At 39.0% G+C, this 23,635-nt stretch overlaps 1 protein-coding gene across 6 annotated transcripts in view; it reads left to right on the top strand.

Annotated features, from left to right (window-relative positions):
* CADPS2 (calcium dependent secretion activator 2) overlaps positions 1-23,635 on the top strand; it is a 487,398-nt gene that overhangs the window by 367,810 nt on the left and 95,953 nt on the right. For 4 of the 6 annotated variants that reach the window (XM_081243759.1, XM_081243758.1, XM_081243757.1 and 1 more), the window contains 3 exons: positions 673-736; positions 4,082-4,205; positions 6,275-6,295. In XM_081243759.1, the coding sequence (XP_081099885.1) occupies positions 673-736; positions 4,082-4,205; positions 6,275-6,295 (209 nt within the window). The remainder of the gene's footprint in view (positions 1-672; positions 737-4,081; positions 4,206-6,274; positions 6,296-23,635) is intronic. The other 2 variants (XM_081243761.1, XM_081243760.1) reach the window with 1 other exon arrangement.

The following is a 23,635-nucleotide window of genomic DNA, read 5'->3' as shown; positions in this document are numbered from 1 at the left end:
CTTGTTTCTCCTAGAAGTTATGTATGCAGTGTGTGTTTCCATCTTAAATCGCACATAAGTATAGGAGGAAATGGGGGGAGTCGTTTCATTTTATCATAGAGCTTGAATAACACCTTAAACAAGAAATTAGTAGGAAATGCATTTTAAGTTTCTCTTTACTTATAGGACCCTAGAGATTCCTTTTTTTTTTTTTTTTTTTTTTTTTTTTTGCGGTACGTGGGCCTCTCACTGCCATGGCCTCTCCCGTTGTGGAGCACAGGCTCCGGATGCACAGGCTCAGCGGCCATGGCTCATGGGCCCAGCCGCCCCGTGCATGCGGAATCCTCCCGGACCAGGGCATGAACCCGTGTCCCCTGCACCGGCAGGCAGACTCCCAACCACTGTGCCACCAGGGAAGCCCTAGAGATTCCTTTTTGATCACTGTATTTTTGTACATGTATCATCGAAACTTGAGAACCTTTTTCATCACAGTTTATACCTTTACTGTTTAAGACATTTGAATCATGGGACTAGGTAAATTTCAGCATTTAAAAATTTCCTGCATGGGTCAATGCCCTTTTAACCACTTTTTAGAAATGTTCTCCAATAACACCAAGTTATAGAAGAGGAAATTATTTAGCAGTCTTGGATATTAAATGTTTGACTTTTTTATTCCCCCCCTTTTTTTTTTAGATACTGTTTTCCCTTTGGACGACCTGAAGGTGCACTGAAAGCTACACTTTCATTACTTGAAAGGGTATGTTTGAACATTACTTTGTAAGTACTATTTGCATTCTCAATGGCTGTGTATTTTAGTGTTGAACTAGGCAGATGGTCCCATTCCTCATGAGAGTGGTATCACCTGGGTCTGTTGCATTTCATCAGTTTCTCACTTTTTCTTGCTACATTCAAATTCTTCTATATCCTGCTTTTCCTCTCCAAAGCCTTTCTGAAGCCTACCACTGTCATCCTATGCTGAGTTAGCGTTAAAGTTATCATCTTTTTGGTAGTATCCATTTTTCCCACCTCTTTTTTTCCCCTCCTTATTTCAGATAAGTACAGTTATCTGTTTTTCAGACTTTACAGTTGTCTTTTATTATCCCCCTGACTTATTTGTACTTCTGTCTGTCATATCCCTCATACCTATGAGTTTAACATTTAATATTCACAAACATATACTTTCTTTCATTCTAAGTTTATCTCAATTTATTTCAGTTCAATTTGTGTTACTTTGAAAGAATTCATGAATTACAGAAATTGATGATTATAGAAGTCATGAAATTATAGAAATATACAAAAAGTAAATCACAAATAAGGTGTTATACCCACGCTAGAAATCATTTATTAATGAAAGTCTCTTCTCCACTGCTGTTTTTGTGGCAGATTAGGTGTAAAGAGAGGGGGGTGGGAGGGAGGTCCAAGAGGGAAGGGATATATATATATACATATAGCTGTTTCACTTCGTTGTACAGCAGAAACTAGTATGACACTGTAAAGCAACCCTACCCCAAACTATACGCTAATAAAAAAAAAAAGGGAAGTATCCTTTCACCTGTCTATAAAACTAGTCACGTGCTAGTTGGAAGCTAACAGCTTAAGTAATGTGAACAAGTTTTATTCCTTATCTGTATTAAAAAGAATATCTAGGGATCATCTCTATCTCTTGATTTGATTATTCTGGTCCTGATTTGTTGACTTTAAGCACTTGGCTCTTGTTGATTTTTCTGCCCAAGGAATTCCAGATAATATATTATTTATTTGCACCTCTGAAAAGCAAAAATGGGAGACATTGTTCAGTGATTTAAGGATTTGGGAGAGGAGGGCTAGAACTGATGACTAAAGTGAGATCTTTGGATTATAGATTGGTTTTATCTATATATCCCTGTCTTATCGTTGATTACGGTGAATGGTGTGATAGAAATATTATTGTCATAATTATCTGTTTTATTAGAATTTTTATAATATTAAAAGCTGCATGTAACTCAGGCTTTTCAGAGTTTTCATTTCATCCTATCCATTAAGGTATGATCAATGAGATAAAAATCCTTAACGGCAGCTTTGCTTTTTGGAACGGCATCCCATCCTGGGTACCTAGTACAGCCTCTCTATATGCTGGTTTCCATGGCAGAGCTCCCATCCTCCCCCCAGCAGGAAAGAGTTAGTAACAGAAGAGATGCCCTCGTGCCCTGTACTGACAGGTGGCAGGATGAACAGTGAACTTTATGCCAGTTACAGTAACTAATCATGTCTCTTGCTGAATTGAAAGAGAAATGGTAAGGGCTATTTCTTCATTTTCATGTCTCTGTACTTACTGAAATCTTAGAAAAATAATATCTACATGTGAATTCTTGATACAAATGGTGTCTTGGAAGAAGTTGGGGCAGAAGCATGAAATACAAATTGTGTGTCTCCCTTTTTGCACTTGCTAGCCCTTTATCTGTGCTTCTCCAGGAAAGGGGATTTAGTTTCCCCACACACACTTCAAATGAAGTGTCCAGCTCCTAGATACTGTGAAATACTGCCTGATTTCAACCCTAGACTCACCTCTGTAATAGATACAGACATTCTAATTTTAACAGCTATTTCTATTATTTGAAAGTTTGGCACCATGGGAAAGCTTAATGGTAAAATTAATCTTAAATTTAAATTTTAGTAATAATCACCTTAAAAATAATAGTGCCTGTTAATGCTTATATTTTTTTACTCTAAACAGAAGGATTTTTCTGGCAATAAAAAGTCTAATGTGCAGTTCTAATTAAAGTGCCAAATATACCTCAGTGTGTTAAAGATTTTTAATGTGAAAATATGAAGAAAAATTTAATTTGTTAGGGGAGGAAATCTTTAAGTGATAAAGTTTGCTGTTTTCAGAAGGAAACCTTGTCTGACAAAATGAAAATATGTTGTCAAGGATCACCAGTGCTAGAATGATTGAATGAATTTGAGATTATAAAATCCGTAGTGCCGAGGCTGATCGAAATAGAATGAAGTAACAAACCATGAAATGGATGTCTTCATGTTCTTTCAATATTTCTTTCAAAGTAAAAGACTAATAGGATAGTCAGAACACTTACAAAAGTATTGTCTTCTTTATGTTAAGATTTTGCTATACCTGTATATTGTAGAATTTGAATGTAAGCAAAGCACGGAAAGCCACATTAATTATATGGAAAATAGCATTTGACTAATTGTATAATAAAAACTTACTGTGAGCAGTTTTATCACTAGGAAAGTTTTAAGGAAAAATTATCAATGAGTCACTATAAAAGCACTTAAATACATTATATTTTGAATTCTGGATACAATTGTATTTTCCATTTGCCAATACTAATACTTTTAAGTGAAAAATCCAAAAACACAATTTAGGAACCCAACAGAAAATAATCATTTTTTTTTTTTAATTTCAGAAAGTTTTCCTTGTGTTTTAACATTTGATACTCCATTCATTTCACTAAGACAAAGAAGTTCCCCCTATCCCCAGCAGATCAAAATAACTAAAGTATAATTAGTGAGAGTAGTGGTCTTGATTTTTATAAAGCCTATAAATGATGCTTATTTTAATGGAATTTATGTTTTCATATATATTGCTCAAAAGATTTAAAGCTTTTAAATCAGGGATATGCAAGGTAAACTTTATTACAAAGTATCCCAAGGACTGTAATCCTCCTTTGAAACAGCTGCTCTAGTGGCGTTGTGGTTCCCTGGAGGAAAAGTGACAGTCACACTGAATGGTGGCTTGGGCAAGGGAGGTTTTGATGTGCATAAATGAGGCTTAGACAGGCGGAGCTAAGACTGGGAGAAATTACTTCCCGGTTGTGAAGTGCTGACTCATCACCTCCCCCAGTGTTACCTAGGACCCCTTCCTACCAATAGGTCTAGGGCAATTTTTGTACTTGTTTTTTAGTATGTTATGCCGTCTCTCTCTCTCCCTCTCTCTCTTTATCTCTCTCTCTCTCTCTCTCTCTCTCTCTCTCTCTCTCTCTCTCTCTCTCTCTCTCCCCCCCTCTCCCTCTCCCTCTCCCTCTCTCCCTCCCTCCCTCTCTCTCTCTCTCTCTCTCTCCCCCCCTCTCTCCCTCCCTCTCAATCTCTCTCTCTCTCTCTCTAGGTTTTAATGAAAGATATTGCCACTCCCATACCAGCGGAAGAGGTGAAAAAAGTGGTCAGAAAATGTCTTGAGAAAGCTGCATTGATCAATTACACGAGACTCACAGAATATGCCAAGATAGAAGGTCAGTGCAGTGAGCAATTGCCGAAATGGCAGTGAGAGCCAACATTGCCTATTAACTGCATTTTCTGTGAGAAGTCCTTTCCTTTCTTGAACAAACCTGTGCCATGGCAAAGGGAAATGTCTCATTAAAATCTCAGCTGGTGAACTGAAGAGCTTTTTCCTATTCATTGCCTTAATATGCCTCCTGGGACTCTGCTTGAATGAAAGACCCAGGATTCATGCTTAAGTTGTCCTTTGTTCTTACTTTGAGTTTTGAAGAAACCAAAACGTGTTTTCATGGGTTGTATTTTTTGACATTACAGCAAGTATGTCTGACATTTAAACTATGGGCAGTGTATTCTTTCCTGATCAGTAATAGTGTAGTATTGTTTAATTTTATTTTTGGTTCTGCAGCATCTCTCAGAGAAAGAGGAAACTTGTTGATTGTCGTGAGGGCTGAAATAAACTGATAGAATTTCCTGCAACTTTTAATTGCTTACAATATATTGATGCATTGGTAAGATTAGATCTCTTGAGAGGACTGTGCATTTTTTCTCTTTCTTCAGGTTTTATTCATTAAGGATAATTATTTTATTCATTTAAGGTTTAAGATAACTTAGAAATACATAGATTGAAATTTGTGACAAAGTCACACAATCAGCTTTTATCTGACAATCCTTTGACTGATATAATTAAAAGTAATAGAAATGACCTCAGGTTCTTTCATTATCATAAAACTAGCTTGTGTAATACATGTAGTATTAACTTAGGGAGGAAAAAAGTCTATAGTGTTAAATACTTATCTCTAAAAATAAAAAGTAAATCATCTGTTAGAAAAAATTTAGTAACTTTTAATAAAAAATTGTATTTAATGAATTATAAATTTACTAATTAGTTGATACTATGATAGATTCATCAAAATTGGGACAATGAAAAAGATGACTATAATTGTCTGTGTTATATCCTTTTTTCTCTCCAAATCTGATCAAGCTTTCTAACAAGCACGTGATAACCAGCCTCCTGAGTGATTAACAAAAAAGCCATCCCATCACTATAGCAACCAATATTATATCATGAGAGTAACAACATGAAACCTCCTTAGATACCAGTTTAACATCATTAATTATGATATCATGTTGTGTTAAAGCAGAAGCAATGAATATTAGGTCATTTGGGGAAAGTGGAAGATAAACAGATTGGTTTTCACATTTTGAATACTCCTTCAAACAATTTTCATGTTTTGGGAATATTGGGTATTGTGAACACGGATTGAAAGAATTGATATAAAAATAGACATATTAAAACCTTTCAAATCTGGCAAAGAGAAAAAATTGTAGACAACCTGAGTAAACACAATATTGTTTTATCTAAATATTATGAATGCTGTCCAAAAAACTATGAGAATCCTTTTGGTCTTAACTATTTTAGTTATTTTTGACCATTACCTTATCCAACAATACTGAAAAGATATGCAGCATATTTTTTGTTTTATCTGTCTTTATTTTCTAGTTGTAGAATCCATTTTAATATGGATAAATGAAGAACTTTCTTTTATTTGTACACAGCCATGGGCTCCTCTCATTAATCAGCTAGATAAACACGTTAACAATGGTGATCAGAAAGGAATAGTTATTCTTCTGGATCACACACAAAAACAAGTCTGTGTTAGAGAAAAGCCTAAAAGAGGACCCAACGGAGAGTGAGCAGGGAACTGTCCCACCTCTTACTTTCTGGAGTCACCCCCTCTCTTATCTCGAGTCCAGTGTGAGAACATTCTAGAAAAAGGATCCTAGCAATCTAGTCAGGTAGGACTGCTGAGCAGTCTCTTTTCAAAAAAAGAATAAAATGCATACTTACTAGATAAGAAAAACTTTTAGCCTTTTCATTTTCTCCCTTCTCCCCCTTTTTTTGTATCTTAAAAAATAAAGCGCTGTGTTTTATGCTCAGGCTCAGACCAAGAACAAAGTCGACTTTAAGTTAGAAATAGGAATTGGGCTACTTTTCTTTGCTTGATTGGTCTTTTACGCTACGTGAGTGAGCAACAGGGGTAGAGTTTGTTTTTGTCCTAAATTCTCTTCTCTTATGTTTTAGGCCCAGCAGAAAAGGAAACAGGTAATTAATGTTTGTGCATGCATGTGTCATTATTTCTAATGTGGCGGTGTTGTGTTTTGATATGGATGAATAGCTCTTTCCTTTTCAGGGGTCCTGTTAGATCACTTTGACTAAGATACTGAAAAGACTTTGATTTTATTGGAACTGTTGCTAATGCTTTGTATGGAAAATATAGGCCATTTATCTCTGCAAAAGTTCAGCAATGTTTTTTTGATATGAATTCAAAGCAGAACACCTGAGGCTGTATTAATGTTATGCATTAGGTTTTAACCACATACACTAATCTTATTTGGAAGCTGTTGCCAATACTTGAAGGACTCTGACAACTAGAAAAGAGGACCATCTTTCTTTTATCATTCCTGGAAGGTAACCTGAGAGTAAAAATGCATAAATGCTATTAAGTAAAAAGTAAGCAGCTCTTAACTTTGAAAGTTGTTAATCATAGGAATGACGAGAGGTTATAAAATCCCATTCTCAAGAAACTGCTAGCAAAGAGTTCTTCTCTGGGTCTCTGAGATTTTAAAGATTCTGTTACTTTTGTGTGTGTGCGTGCGCACGCCACTTATCACAGTTGTAATTAATTTATGTATGTATTTATTTTTGGCTGCGTTGGGTCTTTGTTGCTGCGCACAGGCTTTCTCTAGTTGTGGCGAGTGGGGGCTACTCTTCATTGCAGTACGCGGGCTTCTCATTGCGGTGGCTTCTCTTGTTGCGGAGCATGGGCTCTAGGCATGCGGGCTTCAGTAGTTGTGGCTCACAGGCTCTAGAGCGCAGTCTCAGTAGTTGTGACGCATGGGCTTAGTTGCTCTGCGGCATGTGGGATCTTCCCAGACCAGGGCTCGAATCCGCGTCCCCTGCATTGGCAGGCGGATTCTTAACCACTGCACCACCAGGGAAGTCCCACAGTTGTATTGAATTTAATTAATGGGCCATTATGTATTCATCCTGTCCATCTCCACTTCAGCCTGTTGCAGGCAGGGTCTCTACTGAACTTGTTCACTGTTGTATCTCCAGCACCCAGCACTGTGCCCATGACACAAAGTAGGTACTTAGTAGTTGGAGAGAGACAAGAGGTCCATTAGTTAAGTTCCATTTGAAATCAGTGGCGTGAGAGACAAGTGATGAACCTTTCTAATCTGAGTTTTCTCATCTTAGTCAAATTTTGCATGTAGTCTTATGGACAAGTTTGTTTGGCTTGTTTTTCACTGAAGTCTTCCATTAAGGATGCTATTTCTTTTTTCTGACCTTCTCTTCTTTTCCAGTATTTGACCTCAGAAAGTGTCAGGAACAAAACACTCAGAGCCAGGAAAAGGGGAGAGAACACACCTACAATGATCGCTGAAGTGCACTTTAGAAAAGATGAATTAGAAAAAAATATTACCATCCCCTCTTATGACAGCCCACTGTGACAGCAGCAGCCCCATGCTCTTTAACTAACTTTTTCAAAACCTCGTATAGCATCTTATCTCCCACATTTCTGTTGTAAAAATAGTTTTTATATAATTTTCAGACAAGAAGTCTAGGGTTGTTAGTGGTTTTCCCACTTGCCATAGAGTAATAAATAAGTCAGCCAGCTGGGACTGGAGTCAGGTGTCCTGATCCCCAGCCTACAGAGACTACACTCCTGCCCCTGTGAAATAGGAAGGGGCCACCATACGCCATGACGAGGATGGAGCAGAGGCAGTTGCCCTGCTTGTGACAGTTGCTGTCCGCTGTGTACAGCACTTGCAATCAGATGAAAGGCTTCCCTTCACTTGTGTTTGACACCGTACCATTGCTCAACGGTCTAGGCTGCAGACTCTGGGAAAAATACTTTTCAAAAGTCAAATGCTTGTATAGAAGAGAGAAAAAAATCAGTATAGCCTCAGTAATTTAAGTGAATCGAAGGGAAAGCTACCCTCCATTGAAGACTGTTCTGAAGTAACAGAAGAGAGGTTTTTAAGAAATGTAGTTATATTCCTTTAGCTGTATTTGGTTGCCAGTTAACAGGGTTACCTAGTAAATGTTCTTGGAGGTGGTTTTAAAAGTGAGTAAAAATGAGACTATCAATTGCATGTGTAAGAGCTTAAATGCTTGATAAGACTTTGACACAGTACTCTCTTGGGCATTATAATCATTATCCCCAGTTAGTTTGTTCCACATAGAGAAGAGTAAAATTTGGCTCAAGGTTTGTCATCATGTTGTCTATTGACCTGCCTGTTGCCCCAGAGGTTTTTCATTTACACTGCTTCACTAGTTCCTTAAACAACTCTTCAGAACAGATAGTTTACAGAAGAGGTAACTAAGACTTCAGAAAAAGGCGGATATGGGAACATATGTATATGTATAACTGATTCACTTTGTTATAAAGCAGAAACTAACACACCATTGTAAAGCAATTATACTCCAATAAAGATGTAAAATAAATAAAAATAAAATAAAATAAATAATTGCTTAATAAGGAAAAAAAAAAAGAAAAAGGCGGTAACTGGCACAAGATTGTGCTGCTATTAAAATTCAACAGACCTGAGATTCGCACCCATGTTCTTCAGACACCAGAGGGCTCCTCTCCCCCTGGCTGCCCTGCCTCCAAGGCTCTCTGATCCAAAGTCATGGCATTTTCTGATAAACCCCTCACACACATCACAAAAGCCAAGGGTTAATATTGGTAGGGTCTCTTTTTCCAAAAATAATATTTATTTAATAACAGGAGCAAACACTTACATGCCAGGCACTATTCTAAGCACTTTACATGTATCTGTTTATTCTTTACAACAAGGCTTTACAGTAAATACTACTATTATTATTCCTTTTTTAGTAAACCAAAACAGAGAGGTTACTATCTACCAGCCAGTCTCTGGTCACATAGCTAGTAAGTGGGAGATTAGAACCCACTGTCTACCTATTAAGATATCTTCTTATTTTCCTATGTCTTCCTTCCTCTCCATTCTTGGCAAGCTTGCATAGTTCAATTTGCACTCAGTTAAAATTCACGGACATATAAGAAGGAGTCTGGAACAGTGCTGCACATAGACATATGATGAAAGCCATATATGTAACTTGAAAAAAATTTGTAGTCACATTAAAGAGGTAAAAAGAAATAGGTGAAATTAATTTTATGCATATAGCTTATTTAACCCAATATACCCAAAATATCATCATTTTAAAATGTATTCAGTATACACAACTATTGAGATATTTTACATTATTTTTTTCCTATGTCTTTGAAATCCAATAGGCATCTCCTTCTCCCAGCACATCTCCATTAGAAGTAGTCCCATTTCAAGTACTCATCCACCACATGTGGCTAGTGGCTGCTGAATTGGACAACACAGGTGTCTGGTTGGAAGGCTAAGAGCTGAACTCCAGAAACTGACTCTTTTTATTTTCCCAGACACATGTTTAGTGTCGGGTGTTGAACGTGATTAAAATGTGCAGCCTCCCCCACCCCGAATGTCTCTTCCCTTTCCCTGCTTTATTTTTCTCCATAGCCCATTTGATCTAACACACAAGATAGTTCTTTCATCCAGCTATTGTCCTAGAATGTTAGGCCCACAAGGGCAGGGCTTATGTATCTCAAAACTGCTGTATCTCCAGTGCCAAGAAAAGTGCCTGGTGCAGTGTTACTCGATAAGTACTTTATTGAATAAACGATTGAGTTAATGGCCCAGAGAGTGATCAGGCTCTTTACAGCAGAGAGAACATCTGTAAGCTGGCAGGCTGGCTTGCAAAAGGTCATTCAAACCAATCACTGAATAATTAACAATATAGAGCAAAAACTAACCGCTAAAAAATAACAAGATTGGAACAATTAAACCAGAATTTCATGCCCTTTACAGTGGTGTAGCGTGGGAGTGAGGAGGCACTAACTCTGGATCACAGAAGCCAGAAGTTATAGACAGCAGCTGTATTAATGATAGTTAAGAATCTAACCTGTTTCAGTTGTTTCTATAATTCGGCATGTTGCTCAGTTTGACTCATAGTTCTTGTCCATCCTTGGGAATTCTTCAGATTCTCCACTGGCAGCACAAATTTGCAGAATAAAGGAATTTTACAACTCTGTAATAGATGAAATAAAACACATGACCTCTCTCTAAATGCCTTCTTTCCTTCTTGGGAATTATTCACATGTGTTTTATGAGAACAGATAGTCCATTTTAAGGACTTAAAACTTCTAGAAAGCGATTTTTTTTTTTAATTTTAAGAAAAGTTTGAGACTTACACTGTTGTGAAATCAGCTAGTTTTCTTCTTTGGTTTAATTTTATCCCTAACTTTTTATGTAATAGTAAGATCATTTTTATTTATAATCCAAGGTTCAAAACGATACTGAAACTTTATGTTTCTCATTGTATTTTTCTTAAATCATATACCTTGTTGATGCAAATTAACTGTTACTTTTAAAGAAGAATCCATTCTTTAATTCACGGAATTTTTTGTGGACAAGAACAACGATAAAACATCTAATAACAGTCCCTGGGCTTCCCTGGTGGCGCAATGGTTAAGAATCCTCCTGCCAATGCCGGGGACACAGGTTCGAGCCCTGGTCCGGGAAGATCCCACGTGCCGCAGAGCAACTAAGCCCGTGCGCCACAACTACTGAGCCTGCGCTCTAGAGCCCGCAAGCCACAACTACTGAGTCCACGTGCCGCAACTACTGAAGCCCGTGCGCCTAGAGCCCATGCTCCGCAACAAGAGAAGCCACCGCAATGAGAAGCCCGCGCACTGCAAAGAAGAGTAGGCCCCACTCACCACAACTAGAGAAAGCCCACGCGCAGCAACGAAGACCCAATGCAGCCAAAAAAAAAAAAAAACAGTCCCTGTCTTCTCCTGAAAACTACATAACATATTGTGACTTACGATAAAAGAGGAGGGAGACCACTCCTTAGAGCTCGCCTTGACCTGAGATCTTTTACGTAAATTTGGTACCTAAGCTTCTCAAATCTCAAAACGTGGAAGTGCCCTAAACAAAAGGTAGCATGGAATGAACAGGCAGAGGCTTTGTGCAGTGATGATCTCTCTGGGCCCTCTGGTTGCCAGGTTCCCAGGTCTAACCCCCAGTGCTTTCATTTTCAAAGTCTCAGTTGAACAGAACAGAGATGCTTTCCCAGAGGGCCGTGCTGCTTGCTTGCTTTGAGTGGAGAAGTTGCACTGTGGCCATCCTTAACGTCATTAGGATGTGTTTGCCATCTGGGTGGCATTTTAATTTAGCACTTCATTGTCAGAGTGTAGCGATAAATAATAAATAAGTGAAATCTGCTTTACTGAAGGACATGTGTGTGCACAGAAATGAGTATATAAACTGCACAGTTGATAATTCTTTTTGTTAATGAATAATTTCATATTGATATTTCTAGGATAACTTAGCAGTGTACTCTCATAAAAGTTTTTTGAGTTTCCTTATAAATTTGATTCTTAAATGTTTTGAGTATTATATGTTACCATGAATTCAGGCTACAATACCTAAGTAATAGACCTGAAATTTTGCACTCCCATAAGCACTGACAACACTTTGCAGGAGGTAATTTGTATACTAAAAGAAACAGGGCCCTCACCTTAAAAATGATAAAACAGAATTAAAGAACTGAAGAATTTCTGTCCAGCCTATTTGGACAGTGTGGCTTGGACTCTGGGACTTAGGCCTGAAAGTAAAACCTCTGTGACCCTTTCTGCTTCTGATGATTTCACCTGATGATTTAGGGACAAATTGACGGATACGATTTCTGGCTCTAAAACAAAGAGAATGACCTGTTGTCTTTTTATTTAAAATATTTGAGAACATTTTTTTTAGTTTGTAAGGCAATATGTGTATATACAGTAAAAACTCATTGCTTGAGCTACCCTGATATAGCATCTGTGATTACCCGGATAGGATCAAGTTAAAATTTATTTTTGCACTATATACAAAGAAAAGCTGTGAGTATTTTTCAGATGGTCAATGAACTATTTAAATTACCTAAGAAGATAGTTGTTTTCTGATAACCATAAATTACTTTGATTCTATCACCGAGTATGATACAATTGAAATGCTAATTTTAAACTATTTTTATCAGCATGTTCTTCTCAATATATTGAATAAGATGTCTTTCACATCTCCTTGCCACACCATTAGCCTTATTCTATATAATGTATGTGCCAGAAAGTATTAAAACCATATTCTCTTTTAAGTACTACGTAAGTAATATGAATTCACTTTGGCTATTTCCACATCTGATCTGGAAGAATGAGGATTTCTAGTACATTTGCCCCAACTTCTCTCCCACCAACTCGCTAGCCCCTCAAGATAAGAACCCCGCACTATATAATTTGTGTTCACGTCAATTAGTCAGCTCATGACAATGTTGACAGATTCATCCCCATGTATCCAAAGCTGGTTTGGGAATATAACAAGCAGGAGTTGCAGGGATTATTGATTAGAAGAGGCAAGTAAAGGCGTGATTTGCTTATGTCTGACAGAGCTTTCAAGCTCTATGTGTACCTTCTGTCAGCTTAGGACAGAGGACAAGAGTGTGGTGCAGTTGCTCTGTAGCTCTCGTCATACTCAGGTCACTAACCCACTAAGTGAAAAGTCAAATGAAGAGACGAGGTGCCCCCTTGTACACCAGTGGCAACCCGATGGCAGTGCTTTCAACACTCCTGGCACCTCTGCACCCACTGTTTACCCACAGCTTTAGTGACCAAAGGACGAGGGTTCTGTCAACTCCAAAGCATGGAGACATTTAAAGACATGTAGGTCTCTCTCTAAAATTAGTTCTGGGTCTGCATTCCTCTAACGTCCTTCCTGACTGATCTTCGATTAATTCTGGAAAGCATTAGTATGTGTCACTCTGTCTAAAACCACTGTTGGCCTTCTGTCCCTTGTATGGGGGTTAATGTTACCAGTGCCGAATGATTTGTAATGCCATGAGATCGTTTGTGACCCAAATGAGCAGAACTTTTCCTTGATCCACCGTCTCTTTGTCAATGAGTCATCCATCCTTTCCATTTTTGTTTCATTCTATTTTGAGTGTGAATTACAATAGATAAGGACAATCTCAATCAGAGACCATTGTAGCTAATTCCACATATAAAAAAAGGAAAACTTGATTCAATCTTGAACAATGTTCTCTTTCCGGATCAGGCTATAGTAGGAACTTGATCTTAAGTTTAAATGACACCTAAGTTAAAGGTTATTTAAGGGCAGACACTTCCTTTCAGTCTTGTAAAGTGCATAGTAAGCCTCAGCTTTCCAGCTCTGTACCTCCAAACTTCCTGTTATTTATACTCACCTGTGTCTTCTCTTCTGCATCATCAGGGGATGAGGTATCTTCCTCTTCAAGGCCAACTTGTCCACCCATCATATTGACCCCAATTCCACTTACCTCTTTCCGGATGTATTTTACTGCATTATATATCTCTTCTTTCTCCTGTGGCTTGTACCTCTGTCTTCTTTTACATATTTCCCTTCCATTTATAATCATGGTATCTCCCTAAATAATGCCTTATCCTGAGCTCTACACCTCCTTTCAGCTGCCATCCAAAAAGCAGGCTATACTCTCACCTTCGTTTTACTCACCTTCACTCCACTTTGCCCAAAGAAGTTGGGCTTCCAATCTCACCAGTCTGTCTGGTGGGGAGTTAGTTACACTAGCCTGGAGCATGGCTGGGCAGAAGGAGAGCGGAAGGGAGGAAAACTTTTAAATTCTGCTCCTGCCTCCCCACTACATTGCCTTGAGTTGTCCAACTCCTTATCTTTTGTCATTGGAATTGGTAGCAGTAGGTCAGGTGGTCAGTGTCTGTGGTATTATCAAAACAGGGCCTCAGCTGTGCTGCAGTGAGATGTTGATGAAAATCGGAAAGGGCTGAGGCACACCTGCTCATCCCTTCACTCCTCTACATCCAAACCCTGTAGCCTGGTGAATTACAGGACTGTTGACCAAGTGCTGTTGCTTTGAATCTAACAAATTAATGGTGAATCCCTGTCCACAGGAGTTGCCTAATGACTTAGTAGGAAAAGGAAATTATCAGTGTTGGTTCTGTGTTGCCTGGAACTCTCTGCTCCAAAGCTTAAGCTTCTGTCTTTTCGAAGTCCCTGCAGAGGACACAAGCCTGCCCATCATCCCATTCTTTGTACCTCCAAATGATCGTGAGCTCTCAAACTAAAATTACTAGACTCCTAAGGAGTGCAGCTCTTCGTAAAGACAATAGGTGATATGTACCACCTGGAACTGATGGAGCAAGAATTTAAATTGAGCATAATACTCTCAAGGTGATACAGGAGGTTGCTAGCTTGTCCCTTCTTGATGCACGGACAAGAAATCATGAAAAACCAAGTGGAAATATTGGGTATGAAAATAATATGGTTGTAAGAAAAACAGGATACAGGATGAATATAGCTGAAGAACTTGTTAGTGACCTAGGAGATCAGAATGGGGGCTGCAGGAAAGGAGAAATAAGTAGACAATACAAAAGTAAAGCTAAGTGATATGGAGAATAGAAATAGAGTAAGACAGACTTCCATCAGACTGGTTAAGAAAAAGATGCAGATAACTATAGTATGAAAGAGAAAAAGTAACTAGAGACACAAAACAAAATAATAGAAGAGTATTGTGAACCAATACAAAATTGAAAGTCTCAAAAATCTGTATATTGGTAAAGTCAGCAAAAAAAACAAAAACTCAAGTAGGCCAATACATCTTAAAGAAATTGAAATAGTTGTCAAAGATCTCCCATCCCCAAATTCCTAGACCCAGTTGTTTTAGGAGGTAAATTCTACCAAACTTCTAAGGAACAAATAATTCCTATCCAAAATAGGTTCAGTAAAATGGGAAGTGAGGGGAGTTCATTTCCTGAAGCAGGTATAATCTTGATTCCCAAACCTGATCAAGACAATAGAATAAGACAGAAATAGGGCTTCCCTGGTGGCACAGTGGTTACGAATCCGCCTGCCAGTGCAGGGGACGTGGGTTCAAGTCCTGGTCCAGGAAAATCCCACGTGCCAAATTTCCAAGTCTGAATAACCATACTTTGTCAGTAGTCAAGTGGTTCTCTGTGAAAGAAAACAAAAAGCAATTAGCTCAGCCCTGGACTCAAACAATCACACAAACAGTTTTCCTTGAGATAGTCATCATACTTCAGTACACAAAAGTGCTTTATGCAAACTTCTCATTTTGTCACAGATGATACTTTTTTAAATGTATACTCAAGCATAGAGATTCAGTGAAATTAATAATTTTTTACTCTTTCCTCAAGGACATTCTTATGTAAAACTAGCTGTTTTTCTTGAGTGAATGGTGATAAAGAATACGTGATGAGGGCTTCCCTGGTGGCGCAGTGGTTGAGAGTCCGCCTGCCGATGCAGGGGATACGGGTTCGTGCCCTGGTCCGGGAAGATCCCACATGCCGTGGAGCAGCTGGGCCCGTGAGCCATGGCTGCTGAGCCTGCGTGTCCGGAGCCTGTGCTCCGCAACGGGAGAGGCCACAACAGTGAGAGGCCCGCGTACCAAAAAAAAAAAATAAGAATACGTGATGAGTATAATTTAGCACCATAACCTTGATTCATGCTGAGGTAACAGTTTTACCCACTATTGCTTTTGCATCATTCCTGTAAATGTCAACAGAATTTAGAAGGCAAAACATCTTATTATGAAAGTACTTTTGACTATGCAGGCCCCCAAAAGGTCTTAGGGATCCACAGTTGTCCATGGACCACACTCAGAAACACTATTCTGCACCATCATTCAACTAGATAGATGGATAGATAGATGGATAGATAAATAGATAGATAAGGTACCTTTCATAGTAACCACCAAACTATAAGGCATCCAAGAGTTAACTTAACCAGATTATACAAAACTTCCTAGACCTCTATAAAAAAAATTTTGAAATTCAAATAAAGATCACAGAGAGTAATGTAAATAGATGTAAAGACGGTTCATGCCCTTAAGAGAGATGACTTAATAATATATAAACTCTCCCCCCAAATTAATCTATAAAATCACTGCAATGTCCATCAGAATTCCAGGGTTTTTATTTTAATTTGATAAAGTTACTTCAAAATTTAAGTAAAAGAATAAAGGATACTGGAAAACTATATCACCTTAAGGAAAAAATAAAACAGTATGGAGACTTGCCTTGCCAGATACTAAGACAAATTACAAAACCATCACCAAAGCCCAGGATCAGGCAGATACTCAGAAGAGGAATGTAGAGTCAGAGTCATGTATAAATGGGAGACTGATCTGCTTCATCGAGAATAAAGTGGGACCACAAATCAGTATGGAAGGATGGGCTGTTTCAGAGATGTTAGAAAGAAGGCTCACTAAGTGGATTAAAATAAACAGAAGCCCTCTCTGATAAAAACGTGGTCTCCAGAGAGACCTCAAAGTATTGAAGAAAACATCTATCACTATAAATGCATCATTACTCTTTATTGTGACTATCTTCAACTAATATTTTTACCTTTTCACATCCTCAGTTTTCTAAGTTTCCAATTTACTTACTTCATTTTCTACATAGAATTGTCAACCAACCATTTATGCTTGAAAAAAATACTTCACACTCTGAAATGAAAGCTCCATGAACCACATTGACTCTCAAAGTTTCAGAAGAAGATGTAAAATAATGAGGTAAATGCACAAGATAATGTATCAGCAGTACTTAATTAAGTATATCTCAGATTCCTCAGGATCTGGAAAAATTATATTCTTCCAAAAGCTTCTCTTGTGTGAACATTTGCCTTCTGCAGAAATTCTTAAAACATAAGCACCTCCTGAGAAAACCAAACATTTATGTAATATCTCTTTCAGTTTGTTCCTTACTAAGAACTATTCCCTCAGCCATGATCTGTAACACTCTGAACAGCTCTTGCTAGAATCCTATCTCCTTCCTCTGAAGATGCATGGAAATCTCATTACAAGTGTTCAACACCTGTTCCCTAAAAGGTCTCAGAAATGATGTCAGGTTATTCAGCTCACTTGACAATGTGTCATGTACTTTTTGTGTTTTTGTTTTATTTTTACTTTTATATGGAATGTGATTCACAGATAAATGCAGTCTTGAAATAGCAAGCTTTCTTCCTTTCATGAGCAATTCTGTAGAATTTATCATTCTCTAAATCCAGGGTTTGAAACCAACTGATTGATGACCCTCTTATTTATTTACTAACACATGTCAACAGGTAACCAAGTGACATGCAGCAGTGTGGCTCCTGCAGCACCTTGTTAATCCGAGTAGTTTAGATGTATTAAAAAGTCTTTTCACTTGGACAAAACGAGAGTAATGCAAACTGACAGATTTCACCTCTTTATTTCTCAACAGAGTTTGTAAGTACTCAAAGCCTAGACAGATGACTAGTTTGGGAAATTAGGGAGATTTCTTGTAGACCACAGCGAAGTGGACGTAGAGCTTCAAGCACTTAATTTAAAGACCTAATTGAAGAATTTGTAATGCCGGATTTTTTTCAAAAGGGAAACCTATAAAATATCCCTTAGGCATCACCAGTGCATACACACACATTCACAGTGGCAGGCAGACCCATGATGTTAAAACCAACCATAGAAATACTCAGGAAGTCACCAAGCCCACCCTACTCTCTATACTTGGTCTTTACACTTGTCCAGCTAGGAGACTTTCTCCAAATCTTGGCATCAAATACTTTATCACCATTAATGCATGAGCTGGCTGCCCTAACAGATCTTGATTATGTGTCAAAGGAAACAAAGACATATGTACAGACGTCAAGATCTTTTGACTAATTTCTTAGCACCCAAGGCTACAAATCTTCAAATTATCTCTTTCATATTGTGGTTGCTGTGTCTGGGAAACTAATCACTTCTTCTCCTTCAGCTTGCTTCCCAGCTGGCAAGCCTCTGGAGTGCCTTTCACCTTAACCATTGCTCATTCCTGAACAAACCATCTTCATCCCCATTGCCTCACTGGGTCCTGCTTGCCTAACCCCCACTGTTCACAGGCAGACTTTCTCCCTGAGAATGGAAAAAAGAGCATAAGTGGCAGGAGAAGTATAAGTGTGGAGGTGTGAGGGTATTATTCCCTTTATATGGGAATGTAACAAATGACCATGGAAAGGCTGCTTGTTTCAGGTAAATGTAATTAGAAGACAAGAAGATCTAGGCATGAAATTTAATACGCTATAGGCTTTAATTATATGATAATTTAGTATTGGCATGGCATAATTGAGATTATTCTGATAGTTTTCAATTTCTGAATCTGAATTATACTGGGGAGAAGTAAATACGGTATATATATATGAAGAGCAATAAACCAGGGAAGGGACCATTTCTCAGTTTCAGCTGCTGAATGTAATCTGTGTATGTGAAATACAGATATAGCTATCATGGCTAAAGCCCAGTCTTTAGAAAAGCCCCTGGTATGCAACTAGCTGACAAAACTGCCAGTGGAAGAAAATTTCTGCTGTCCTTAGAATCCTACCACACAGTTCTAGCCAGAGCTAACCAGAGCAAAGTAAATATGCATGTAAGAAAATATTTTCTCTTTCAAGCTTTCATAGGCTCTTCAGTCAGCAACACGATGCAGATATTTTCTTCCTGTGAGATCTTAGATCTTCTGGTTTCACAGATTTAAGTAGAGCCAGAATCTCAACAGCTAAAGGGACTAAGTTAAAACTTTAATAAAACTCAAACCAAGGTGTCTGTTTTTCCAATCTTTTTTTTTTTTCTTTTTTGGCCGCACTGCGTGACATCTCAGTTCCCCGACCAGGGATTGAACCCAGGCCATGGCAGTGAAAGCCCAGAATCCTAACCATGAGGCCACCAGGGAACCCCCTATTTCTCCACTCCTATAAGTCACATAATTATAAAAGCCTGTGACAAATGTTAAACCAAATAATATTAAATTGTGTGTGTGTATCCTAATAATCCTCTCTCTCTTAATTCCATCACCATCATGTCTTTAAGATCTTAAGAGGAGACGATGCCTCCATATTCCTCCTCAAGGAAGGTTCACAAAGTGTCACTGACATTTACCTCCAGAGGTATCTGACTTTTTATGGCCAGTCACTCATGGATCACCACTGGCTGTTGGCTTATGGAGATTGCTCAGTTTGCATCCAGTTTGACTGCCATCGCCTCTAGTCCAGTGTCCAATTCTCCTTTGCTCTATAGCTGACCATTTCCTTAAAAATGAACTTATTGATGCGAAAGATAACCCAGGTAAAGCAGCTAATGTGGCTGTGACTGCAGGACAGTTATTCGAAAGCAGTGTATCATTAGCATGGTTAATACCAAGGAGATATTAACGGCAACTGTTGGTTTAAATGACAGGGTCATTAAACGAGTTGGCCCCAAAGGGAGCCTTGGAATTAGGAGGCCACAGACCTGTTGTTTTCAAACATCTGTGGCATTGGTATTCTCATGGATTTTAAACATCCATAGGCAGGCCATAACATCGTAGATTATTTTCATTCATCTAAGGATTGTCCAAATATGTACCTCATCCTATCTGGGATAACAATACTGAAAGGTAAAATGTGTTCCGATTCTACACAAAAGTCACCTTTTTCCTAAAATGAAGTTTATGTAAAGATATAGCTTGGGCTTCCCTGGTGGCGCAGTGGTTGAGAATCTGCCTGCTAATGCAGGGGACACGGGTTCAAGCCCTGGTCTGGGAGGATCCCACATGCCGCGGAGCAACTAGGCCCGTGAGCCACAAGTACTGAGCCTGCACGTCTGGAGCCTGTGCTCCGCAACAAGGGAGGCCGCGATAGTGAGAGGCCCACGCACCATGATGAAGAGTGGCCCCTGCTTGCCACAACTAGAGAAAGCCCTCGCACAGAAACGAAGCTAACACAGCAAAAATAAATTAATTAAAAAAAGAAAAAAAAAAGCCTGCTAACACACAATGGTCAGGCTGTCTTCTTACATCTCCCCACCTCCAATTTTTTTTTTTCCAATGAGATCTCTTCTTAAATGTACACAGGTGCATAATTACAAGAGATTGCTTTGAGGAGCCTAGCAGTGTTGCCACTGAAAAGTAAAAGTGTTCCAGAATGAAGAAGTATCGTAGCCAAGAGCAATACATTGAAATTCATCAAGAAACCTTGCTACTTTGGGTGTATTTGTTTTAAATGCCACTATTTGAAATGCGTTACCAACTACGAGCAACTTGACGTGAAACTTGAAGAATATAGAGGCATCTGTAATGCTGTAGAAATGTTGCAAAAAGAGGGAAAGTGGGTATTTTAAGGGGGTATTCTCAAATATTAACAGTGCTCAGAATTTTAATGGAGCTATTGATAACCTTGTTATCTAGTCGAGTTCTAGCTACAAAATGCATTAAACTTCTTGGCTGTAGTCAAATGAGTGACAGCCAGAGATGACATACATAGTGTACTTGATAAAAATGCTGTTTATTTAAAGTATTAGAGTGGTCATTATGTTCAAGTACAAAGTTTTGATCCTCTCAGTAAATTTAATCTAGAAAGAATAAAGTGTTTCAGACTGTTTTTAAGTTTCAGTAGAACACAGGGTACTCTGAGTTTTTCCTTAAGAGAGTGTCAAATGTAAAAGCTGGTTTTGATATATTCACACATAAACAGATATAGGTTTTCAGGTTGCTTCCTTGATTCTTTCCCATTATTGCCTACTTGTGGCTAAGGATATGGTGACTTTATAAACTCAAACTTTCAGCTATTTCAGAAGTTTATATTGAACATATATATTCAGTTGAGTGTGAGTATGTGTGTGTATGTTAATCCTATTCAGAGAATTTGAAAATGGAAAAGAATTCAAGTCACTGTATTATCATTGTTTTAACCTCTCCAAGACACTTTTCCCTAATCTGGAAATGGGGCTCCCGATTCCTTAATTTTTAGAATGATTTTAGGGGTAGAGTAAATAATGTACTAAAGTATGTAGGAAAAATAAGTTTCTCTTCTGTGATCAAAACAATTACATTTTGTTACCTTTCCCTTTCCTCATGAAGTTGAAATGATATAATCCAATATAGGTAAAGCCCAAAATTTATAGGAAGCATAGACTCTCTTAGCTAGAAGGAATCTTAGAGCATATATGGTTCAGTGATTCTTACCATTTGTTTGGCTCATGGACTACTTTGAGAATCTGAAAGTTATGATCCTTCACTCCCCAAAAACTGCCTCTATACACAAAAATTATCATATAATTTTAAGGGGTTCAAGGACTCCCTAAAACCTATTCCTAACCCCTAGGGTTAAGAATCCTCAACTTAATTCAACACCCTCATTCTAAAGATGGAGGGACTTCCCTGGTGGCGCAGTGGTTAACAATCCGCCTGCCAATGCAGGGGACACGGGTTCAAGCCCTGGTCTGGGAAGATCCCACATGCCACAGAGCAACTAAGTTCGTGCTCCACAACTACTGAGCCTGCACTCTAGAGCCCACGAGCCGCAACTACTAAGCCCGTGAGCCACAACTACTGAAGCCCCTGCGCCTAGAGCCCGTGCTCCACAACAAGAGAAGCCACTGCAATGAAGAGTAGCTCCTGCTCGCCACAACTAGAGAAAGCCCATGCACAGCAACAAAGACCCAATGCAGCCAAAAAAAACAAAAATAAAAAAATCTAAAGATGGAAAAATTAAAGAATATAAGTGATACGCTCTTGAGAATTAAAAATTATTTTGAAAACTCTTCCCCAAAAATCTCTAATAATTTAAGAATACAGCTTTCATCAATTATTTGAGCAGTGTCCTTGGACTACAGCTGCATTTCGTTGGTGGACTTGCTGTCTCGTCCACCCTTGGTTTGTGAGTGACAGAAGAGCTATTTGCAATCCCACACAAAGTGAAATGAAATAATTTGGGCATTGATTCTATTTTTTTTTTTTTTTTTTTTTTTTTTTTTTGCGGTACGCGGGCCTCTCACTGTTGTGGCGTCTCCCATTGCGGAGCACAGGCTCCAGACGCGCAGGCTCAGCGGCCATGGCTCACGGGCCCAGCCGCTCCGCGGCATGTGGGATCTTCCCAGACCGGGGCACGAACCCGTGTCCCCTGCATCGGCAGGCAGACTCCCAACCACTGCGCCACCAGGGAAGCCCTGATTCTATTTTTAACATGCCCTTTCCCAAAAATTATACTACTGCATTCTCAGTAAACATTCATTAAGTACCTGTCATGGTCCAAAGCCTATTCAAGATAGTGAGAGCACAAGATCATGAGACCCAGTTTCTGACTGATCTGGGCCTAGTCTAGTAACAGCTCATGAGCTGGTAATAGGGGAACCCAGAGGGAGGAGCGACTCACCCAGCCCCAGAACTTCGAGAAGGTCCTACATTTAAGGTAGCATTAAAGCTGTGTCTTGAATGATGAGTAGGAGTTTTCCAGGCAAAGGATCCAGATATCCTAACTCCCTGTGCATGCAGATTTTACAATGCCCCACTTTCCTTTTAGTTTAGAATAATTCGCTTACTTTAAATTTTATGTACATGGTAATTAGGTGGGGTGGCCCATCGAAGACCCATTTGGTAGTTTCCTCAACCACGCACCTTCATTCTCTGAGCCATGCAATCTCCAAACTTCAAGGTCATTGTCCTCTCTGACCTGCAATTTCTAGTCACTCACAAAGGCTTGCAAATCCTTTCTTCAAAGCGTCCCTTCTACCTTTCTCTTCTTTTCTGTTCCCATTACCATCTTCCAATAGTTCTCCATACACTAGACCTGGTCCCCACCAGTCCTTCCTTGTACTACACAACCACAAATACGTTTTCCCAAAATTAATTTATTCTGAAGCCTGGCAAAGAAACATTTGCTCCAGGTTACCAGATAGGATATAGTTACTGAGTCTATTTATTTTCTTACTTAAAGCCTGCCACGATCCAACCTCAGGCTTCTCACCCATCATTTCCCAGAACTTTTTTACTCCAGCCAGGCGAGTGCAGGGTAGAGATGCTAAGAGCCCACACCAAGTCAGGTCTCACCTTTACCACGTGTTAGCTGTTGCATTTCATCTCTCCAAGCTTGTTTCCTCATTTACGACTTACATGAATAAATAACCAAACGGCTTAAAGCTGTTAGGAAAGTTGGTGTGATGACACATGGGAAGTGCCTGGTGCCGGGTCTGACACGTAATTGGCTCTTAATAAATGGTGACATTTGTAGCCACCTTCATCATCACCTTCCTCTGAAATGCACCGCATCTCTGACACGCAAGCATTTCTAGAAACCCTTCCTCCTCTTACCCAGGTCATTTGCTTCTCCTTTAGGACCTGCTTCAGGTTCTGCTTATCTTCCCACTGATATCCCGCCCCCCTAAATATACCTGCTCTCAGCAGTCTCTCCTAACATCCCCTGCCTCCCCTCTGTTTGCTTTACACTGTTTCCAAACTTTGAAGTTTCCTCACTGCAATAGCGAGAGCTGCCCCCAAGTGGAGCA

Source organism: Mesoplodon bidens (genome assembly GCF_964165515.1).
Source record: "Mesoplodon bidens genome assembly, chromosome: 9".
NCBI lineage: Eukaryota > Metazoa > Chordata > Mammalia > Artiodactyla > Ziphiidae > Mesoplodon > Mesoplodon bidens.
Note: the sequence above shows the minus strand (reverse complement) of the source record. Positions and strands in the feature narration are given on the sequence as shown.